Here is a 9,766-nt window from a genome sequence, read left to right on the forward strand (position 1 = left end):
GGAACAAGCGAGAAGGGCTAATGGGATGGAAGGGGATGATAGAGGAGTAAGAGAGGAGACTGAGTGAGTAGTGTACATGGTAGTGAGAGGAAGCTAGGTGTAAGTCAGTTGGATATGTATTTGGAGTTGAGATGGTGAGGTAGTTATGCATGTTATAACAGGTCTGAGAGATTGAGTGAGGAGGGAAGGGGAGGGTAAAGAGTGGGCCAGAGCCTACAGAGGAAGGAATACATCCTCAAAGATATATGCCCAGAAATGTCTGGATTGGATCTGTAGAAAATCTCTGTACTGGTTAGCCTGCACTTCAATCAAGGGTGCTAAAATCCTGGACTTGGTTCTTACCGATATGAGACAGCTTTGCTCCCTACCAATTGTCACTTCCTACCTGGTCAAACTGGATCACAAATCAGTCACTTTTACCATAAAACTGAAGCTGAAAGCATCTTCCAGTACCTTGACATTGAGATTATGCTAAGGCTAATCTACCTGAGTGATGGCCTATGCTAAGGCTAATCTACCTGAGTAATGACCTATGCATCTGTCCCCTTCTGAAGTAAATACAATGTAAAAATTCTGAATAAACTCCTGTGATGGAACCCATAAATAAGCAGGCTCTATAACAAAAAAAAAAGTAATTGCACTCAAAAATAAATTTAACTCTGAAGATACAAAAAATAATCTTAGTGAATTTAACAAGGACCTGCAGACCCTGATTAAATTAACTAAAACAAAGTATGAGGTAAAAATATATACCGAAGTGAAGGATAACTGCAAAGTCTTCTTAAACTATGTTAGAAACCTCAGAAACAATGCCCAACAGTAAACAGAGCTTATAGTAAACAATATCACATATTCAGACACAGAGGACATAGCTGATCTATTAGCTGACAAATTTAGCCCAAACCTCACCCTCCTCTCCTCTGCTGTATTCTCAGATCATATACCTGCATCTACACACCCAGAATCTCTGTCTTCCTTGTAAATATAGTGGTAAGTATCCCCGCCTGTCATGTGGGAGACAACGGTTCGATTCCCAAATGGGGAGCACAGAGTATATTCAGAGGTTCATAGATAAGTACTAGGCAAGCTGCCCTTGTGGGCCATTTTAAGCCTAGCCAAATTCCCGTCATGAGAATCACACCCTGTACCTCTGGTAAGAGAGGTAAACACATTATACCAAACCGCCACCAAAAAGCTGAAACGTCCCTGTGTGAGGAATGAACGAACATCCTTCAGATTATGAGACTGATGTGCTACTTACTGCACTAACAAGGCTTTTTTGGATACTTGGATGAAGAACAGGAAATTCATCCGTGGTTTGGCACCTATGTTTCTAATGGACACAGGCAACCTGTAAATGGTTCATCTCCTGGGCCCCGCTTGTAAATGTTTCATCTCCCAAACTCCTACTTACGCTTATCAAGGGTATCAGAACTTAGATTTGAGATGTATGGCTAGGCTTAAAAATGCTCTTGTGGTTGTTAGCCTAGTAAACACCTATAACCAAGTCCCCAGGGCACTATCCAAGGCTAAGAATATTATTTTTGTGGGGCTGGATAACATACCGGGCTGTCTGCTGCTCAGTCTGAAACAGGATCTGTCAGACCTCCTACAGATGTCCTTCATTATCAGTCTCCAAACAGGCTTCATGCCAGACGAATAGTGGAGAACAGGTTACCCCCCTGCACAGAGGAGAGGCATCAGTATACCCCAGGTAACTATGGACACACAAGCCTGAATGTCCTCATGTGTAAAGCTAAGGAAAGGATTCTGATTGCATTAATAAATAAGGACTCAGGCAACCTACAAACTCTTGACCCAAGACTTTTTGAGTTTGGGAAAGATAGATCCTACCCAGTTAACCTAGTGAGCTTCTTTGAGAAGGTTACTGAAGGAATGGCTGAGGGCAGATCAATACACACTGCATATATAGACTTCACAAGGGCATTCAACACCGTTCCTCACTCAGGTATCATAGACAAACTTCCCAGCTAAATGTAAATCCCTCTGTTGGATACCAAATTGCCTCACAAATAGAAACCAATAAATTAGGGTGGGTGGCTGTAACTCCTTCATAATACCTGTCAATAGTGGTATATCCCAGAGTTCAGTCCTTGGGCCACATCTGTATGGCATTTCGTTCTGTGAGGTCAAAACAGATGATAAGGATTTGTAGCTGACCAAATTTGTAGATGACTGTAAACTTGCTGCCACCATAAACTCCCCAGAGAACAAGGTCCTCCAGGAGAGTCTTTTACAAACAAATAGTTGGTGTCAAAACTATGGATTAAAACTAAATGCCAATAAGTTCATAATAGTATTCTTCAGTGTACATGCCTGTTGTAACTGTCATCTTGACAACACACCCCTGGAAGTTGATTCTGTAGTTAAGGATCATGAGAATCTGTATCAACAATGAACTGTCCTCTGATCCGCATGTATCCACTGTTGTAAGAAAGCCCATTGTCATTCTGTCATTATCTCAGTCACTGCGTATGATGCTTATTACTAAGGATAGGGCATCCAGTTCCAGGGATACAGATTCTACAGTCTTCATGACAATTGCTGAGTATAATTCCCCCTTTGGTATGTACCTCTCCAAACATTTGACAAAACTTGATTGCCAAGAACACCTTTTTTTTTTTTTTTTTTTTTTGTTACAAAGAAAATCAAGAGCTTAAATCATAATAACTGTGCTGTCCATCTGAAAGCCCTCTCCCTTCCCTCTGTCATGCTGTCCGTCTGAAAGCCTTGTCCCTTCTCTCTGTCATGCTGTCCGTCTGAAAGCCCTGTCCCTTCTCTCTGTCATGCTGTCCGTCTGAAAGCCTTGTCCCTTCTCTCTGTCATGCTGTCCGTCTGAAAGCCCTGTCCCTTCTCTCTGTCATGCTGTCCGTCTGAAAGCCTTGTCCCTTCTCTCTGTCATGCTGTCCGTCTGAAAGCCCTGTCCCTTCTCTCTGTCATGCTGTCCATCTGAAAGCCTTGTCCCTTCTCTCTGTGTCATAAAGGTTACTAATAGGTGACCTTTGCCTAGCTTATAAGCCCTCAGCAGACTCTATCCTGTCATATCTACTGCACATTCACAAGTCCAGGGATAGTATGAACACCTTCTCAAGGGATCTTGATCTGTTTTGCAACATAAGTAGGACATACTAGAGCAGTGATGGCAAAACTTTTGGGTTTGGTGTGTCAAAAGCTCCTGGCACAAAATAATCTAGTGTACTTCACATGAGCAACAAATGCAAAAGCAGTGTCTTTGGTAAGTCAAGTGTTGGTGATCACTGGTGTGTCACCTAAAATGTTGTGGCGTGTCACCTTTGACACGTGTCATAGGTTCGCCATCACTGTATTAGAGGGATAGGTGTGCATCACAGAGAATGTAGCTTCTATACTACTGTCTTCCCTTCCACATAAGACAAAATACTTTTCTTACTTAGTTCAAATGTAATTTGGAGGGCTGGATGGGAAATGTAAATTCAGCTCTAGTTTAGCACCCATGTTCCTTATGAGTAGAGACAAGTAACTGTCGCAACATATCTGTATCCTCTCCATGTCTGGCTTGTTATTACACTAAACATAAGGGTTAAAAAGTTTATATGGGGAATATAAGGCTAGACTTTTTATAATCCTTACACATCAGTAACCTAGTAAGTGCCTATGAACCTATAATTGTTTTCACTTGACTTATTAGAAAGCTGAATGAGAACTGATCAGCTTGTTCACTTTATGTTGAATTCTGTCATGTATCAGAGGTAAGAAATATTCAGTCAGTTATAAGGATGTTTTAAAGTGACACGCACTCATTTACTAAGTATGTGGTGAGGTGAGTCTGTGATGATGGAGAGTTAAGTGGCATATTGGGTAATGAGACACAGAGGTGCAGTTTGTCATCTATCAGATGGATTTCTAATGAAACATCATCTGTCTGTTAGCCAAGACACAAAAGATCTTCAGTACAGTGAAATGTGTAGAATTGCAGGATGGTGTACATCATTTTACAGAGGCTGCAACCCCTGTAGCCACAATTTGAGAACTTTGAGGTAACACAGAGTTGAAGAAAAGCAAAATTAAAAAGAAAATGCCATTTTCACTGAGTCATATCCCATTACAGCATCGGCAACAAATGACCACTAAATGTACTGGAACATGCAACAGTGTCAATATTTAATTAATTATTTATGGCAATTTAAGTGTCAGCCAAATGTTTAGTGGTTAACATACAATGGTGATCCACTAGTGGAAATATTTGTCTGACGCATAGTCATTCATTAGGTTTGTAGCAAAAGCTTTACAGTAATTTGATAAAGAAATGCACCCGTGCTTATTAATCAGTAAGGGCTGTTGATGGAGGGGGTTTAATTATTGTTGCCTTAGCTTTTAACATTTAACGTTATGATGGTACAGGAAGTAGCATTATTTAGTTGGCTGTAAGGAAGAGAAACCTGGCCCATTTATAAAATGTGTTTCATTTCTTAAGCACTGCCCTAGTGACTGATTTTTAATTTCCCATTTTCCTAGACATTGTTTCTCACCAGTGAAGATGGCTGCCTAAATGAAGAGCCTGCCATTGTAAGTATAGAGGAGATAGAAGAGACACCGCAGCCAGAAACAATGGTGTCCCAGAATTCCGACATGTTCGAAGAAGACTATCGCTCCATCCAGGACTCAGGCTCATCACTACTGTTCTCAGATAGTGAGAACAGTGGGATTAGTACACGGCAGATGTCAGCTGAATGTGCCCCACCTGCTCCCTTCAGTTCAGGCTATGAAAAGCACTTTATGCCAGTTGATATTTAAGGTTCCCAATGTACATGAGTTCAGAATGTCTGCGGCACGGATACAGCGTTGCAGGTCTGAGTCATGAAGGAGCAAACAATCTTCCAGTTACTCCTGGATCACTTCTGTGTCCTTAAGTTCTTCTGTTATGTTTATCAAGCCCAGCAGGACAAAGTGCTAGTTAGGAGCACTAGTTATGGAGGACTAATCTGTTAACTTTTGCTGTTGCAGAAAAAGCAACATAGGAAGAAGTACCTGTTGAGGTGGGGTCCTGTTCAGCGCTTGTGTTTTAGAGGCATTAATTCTTCACAACTGCATGACAGATAGCTATGTAAATGCCGTGAAGCCATTTCAGCCTTTTTATTTATGTGTATTAACTGGATTAGTCTGTCTAGGTCTGTGATGTATTTTAAGGGAACACCTAAAGTGGCATTCACACTGACTAAGTGACATTTAGCCAGAACACTGTTTTTTCTTTTATATTAAAAGGAGCTAAAGAAATGTAGTAGATGTTTTTGGAGCTGGGGTGGGAGACCTCTCTAGTATTGAGTACAGAATAGGCAGTTACTGAGTAAGGCCACGAACATGAAATGGTGTAACTTTTTTGTAGAGAGTGTCTTACAGAAAACTACCTTTGAAGGGTCAAATACTGTGTAAAGCAGTATCCAGAAGATAATGTCTATTATAGAAATGTGGTGTGTAGAAATCTGACTCACTCACTTTCTTGAGAGGTTACAGGATCAAAACCTGTCAATGCTAAAAGCAAAGTTAAGGAAGTAGAAGGTTTACGTTTGTTTTTAATGGTTGACAGAAGATGTGACTTCGTAATGGATTTATGCAGTGGGGACTGCACTGACAGGAATATACTTTTTGTTTTGCTGTATGGAAAATTTGGGAGGTGAGATGCAATTATAGTTTATGCAGTGAACAGTGGAATAATGCTGCTATTGCTAATGCAATTGTTACATATGTAAAAACGCAGTCATGGGATCAAGTCCCTTTCTTTCTCTTTTACTGTAGATGTGTAATTCTGACTTGATGTTCCCTGTTGTTGTATGGTTTGGATAGTATTTTTCAGATAACTTTGTGTAACGTTCTGTGTTTTTGTTAGTATCACTCCTTCTCTTTGTTCACATTCTTTTTACAAGTGCTGCCTGTCAGCCATCATCCCTCTTGTTATTGGTTAGCCTGTTCCTTCTCCTTAGTGGCGGGACATTTGTGAGAGGCCATGATTCAGGCAGACATCAGGGTTTTCTGCTTGATGGCCCAAATCCCAACCACTGGCAGGTTATAGGATTTCTGACTTGCACAAAGACCTGATACAGGTTCATCATACCCTCCTGGTAGGCCACTGTATATTGTAGCTTGGTATTGTAGCTTGGCAAACCCAAAAGCATTTCTCCCTCTCAACTGCTGCATGCTGTTCTCCTGCTTTACCATAGGACTCAGCATTATAGAAGACAGGGCCACTTCACTCCACCCCAGGATGGATGAGCTGACATCGGATGCTTAGTCTCACCTTCTCTGATTAACTTCTCAAACAGCTGGTGTGCTAATTCACCCCAGGTTCTGTAGTTCATAGTCAGGGATCTGTCCCTCCTTTACTTGGAGCTGACCCTAATACACTTCTCCTGTTCTTGAAAAGTGACATAGGATTTTTACCATCCACCTGACGTACCACCAATTAAGGGAAATGGACCTTGTTTAATTAATGCCTTATGGAGTGCAATATCGTCCGGTGCTGCACTGTAGAAGTGCATGGATTCAGGTGCCTTTTGTGGGATTAGAACCCACAGCCTGTGCATGTTGCTGACTTCAAAGGCAGGTTTGCAACCTGTTAAGATACAGATGCTGCTTTCATGATAATAGGGGATAACCGCCAGGTAGCAATTTCTGCATTTGAGTTGCAGATTTTAATTAACTGTAATGGCACTGAATCCATCAGATCCATACTATTATAGAGAACATATATATTTTGGAACTTTGTTTTCATTCACTGGTACATGGGACACCAGTATGGTCAGGAAAAAGTCAGTTTACATTTCATTAGAAACTGGAATGCCTCATTCACTGAGCATCGACATGTTTTTCATTCTACATAGAACACGTCTGAAACCAAGAGCTTGCAGGAATGTTTGCCACTTTTTGTGGTGAAACTGTGTGTTTGCAACTCCAGCCTTTAGTGTCAATCACAGTACTCAGGTAATATGGTAGGTGACTGTTCCTGTCAATCACAGTTGTCAGGTAATGTGGTAGGTGACTGTTCTTGTCAGTCACAGTCATCAGGTGATGTGGGAGGTGACTGTGCCTCAGCACAAGTTCAAACCAATAAATGCTGATTGCTTGTAAAAACCTTAATAAAACTACATCTACAGGACTTGACATACAAATCTGCAGAGCATACAGCTTTCGGGTACAACCCTTCATCAGTGCAAAGACATATGTGTGTTCTAACAGCTGTTTTATATCAAAAGATAGTGATCACATGACACTCATACCAATAAAATCTGAACAAATTAAAACTCTTTCATCAAGTAACAATTATATAACTTCCTAAAAACATACAAATTATTTATGCAACATCTATAAGTATATATACATACACATGTGAATGTATATACACAAAATAAAGTAAATAATACCTTCATCTTTTTAATTGCATTTGCTTCTTAATCAGTATTGGCTTAATACTAACTGCTGTATTTACTCCTGGGTGACTATCAGCCCAAAGTCTTATTATCCATGCATACTCTCTCAATTCCACTAAATTATTTAAGTAATTTACGTCATAGATAATAAGACTTTGGGCTGACTGTCTTTTGATATAAAACAACTGTTAGAACACATACATGTCTTTGCACTGAAGAAGGGTTGTACCCGAAAGCTGTATGCTCTGCATGTTTGTACGTTAAGTCCTGTAAATGTAGTTTTATTAAAGTTTTTACAAGCTATAAGCATTTTTTGATTTGAACTTGTGCTGTGCTTCGTGGAATTAATATCAGACCTTGTTTACTGCAAGAACTTGTCCTTTTTTCTTGTTTGAATTGGTGACTGTGCCTGTCAGAGTCATCAGGTGATGTGGTAGGTGACTTTGCCTGTCAGTCAGAGGTATCAGGTGATATGGTTGGTGATTGTGCCTGTCGATCCAATCAGAGTTATCAGGTAGTGTGGTAGGTGACTCAGCTTGACAATCAGAGGTATCAGGTGATGTGGTAGGTGACTGTGCCTATCAGAGTTATCAGGTGATGCGATAGGTGAATGTGCCTGTCAGTCAGAATTATCAGGTGTTTAAGTCTGACAGTTTTTAATTTCTCCAAGTCTTTTGAGTTTCCTAATACCATGAAGGAAGGCTTGTATGGATTGTTATTTATGTTCCAAGCTTTTGTAACCTATCAGGTTTGTAATGTTGCTGGACCTTCATTTTTGATTTAAATGAAAATTTTGTGCTGTAATTTAACAGAAAACATGAAATGTCTTTCTGTCTTGTTGGACTAGAATTACACTTAACCACACTTTATCACATTGTTTTTAAAATGTAATTTGGTTTCTAGAGAAAAGCTGAAGTATATTTGACTAAAAGCTAAGAGACATCGGACTTTTTTCCATATTGAAAAGAGGAGCATATTGTGTGTTCTCGATGAAGAACCTTGCCTTATGGTGCCAGTAAAACTGAGGGTTTTCATACCGAAAACAAACTGCAGATATGGATTCACTTTTCTTGAAGCCCTAAACTTCACTTATGTCATGTGCTGCATTAATCAAATACATTTTTGTTGTTATCTCAAGGACAACTGACAACTGTTAAAATGCTAGCATGTAGAAATGGTTTAGAGGAAAGCTTATTGTGTAGTAAAAGTTTTAGGGATTCATTTTGCATTTTAGCTGCTCTTACGTTTTTTTTTAAGTTCTGCACAGTATGTTACATTAATTTCCCTTACAACAGTGTATGTTAAGTCAAACTTAACTTGTAGATTGAGTTTCTTTAATGTAATTGTTACCTTGTTAATTGTGTTGTGAATATTGAGTTTGTTTAGTCTTAAATCTCCCTAATATTGGTTTGGTGTTTTTTGAGGAGCAGCAGGTGTGAGGCATTTGATGTGAAGTAATGCCGCTTTCACTCTAGTTCTAATTTGACTAGAAATAATTCAGCTGTGTCACTTGCTGGACTGGGCTGCACCTTACCTGTAAATTCTGCTGCTCACCGATATTATTTGTAAGGTGCAGTATGAAAGGTGACCTTTCATTGCAAACACAGGAGAACACCTGAGTCTTGTTGCATATCTATAGATAGTCATTTATAAACAAATATTGTAAATGCGAGATTTTAAAAGCAAAATTTTGAAGAGCAATGCAAAAAAATACAAAAAAAAAAAAATCCCCAGAAATTTTTGCAATTATATGTAAAAGGAATTGAAAATGCAACTCATTGTTTGAATGTAACTAATAGTTAATAACACAGGAATCTCATGAACTGAGCAATTTGTAGCAGATTCAGGAGAATGTCTGATAGAGTCTGATGGTTTGCCTCAATGACTGCACCAAAACAGGTAATTAAAGGGCCTGAAGACCACATCCATATTGTAGTGATTGTAGGCAATAAATATGGTTGTTTTAAAACCAGAGACCTGGACTTAAGCCAATAAGTTACAAAAACAAACCAAAAACTGAACATAAAACCATGTAAATATGACATGTAGCCAAAAAACAAGTAACTGAACAGAAAACTGTACAAATATGAGATTTCTGAGCCCTTTATGAATGGGTACCAGTTAGCCACTGCCACACTTCTCAGGTGTCCCTCATTTTGCAGAGCACCCTGGATTTTTGGCTCATATTTTTGCCTGTCCCTTGTAAAAGTTTTAATTTTTTCTGGTAAATCACTGAGGAATACAGCCAGTCAGTAATGCAGACATTAGAGATTAATACTCATTGTGTAGAAAATACTTGCTGATCAAAACTTGTTTTATTAACATTTTACAAACATTAGAGTAAT

The 9,766-nt window shown here is 39.4% G+C and overlaps 1 protein-coding gene across 1 annotated transcript in view; it reads left to right on the forward strand.

Moving 5' to 3' along the window:
* LOC122790010 (interleukin-12 receptor subunit beta-2-like) overlaps positions 1 to 7,141 on the forward strand; it is a 1,182,445-nt gene extending 1,175,304 nt beyond the window's left edge. Inside the window, exon 13 of the mRNA XM_044057546.1 lies at positions 4,516 to 7,141. Within this exon, the coding sequence (XP_043913481.1) occupies positions 4,516 to 4,794 (279 nt within the window). The 3' untranslated portion in view covers positions 4,795 to 7,141. The remainder of the gene's footprint in view (positions 1 to 4,515) is intronic.
* Positions 7,142 to 9,766: the final 2,625 nt, after the last annotated feature.

Source organism: Protopterus annectens, chromosome 15.part0, assembly GCF_019279795.1.
Source record: "Protopterus annectens isolate FY-2018-M chromosome 15.part0, PAN1.0, whole genome shotgun sequence".
NCBI lineage: Eukaryota > Metazoa > Chordata > Ceratodontiformes > Protopteridae > Protopterus > Protopterus annectens.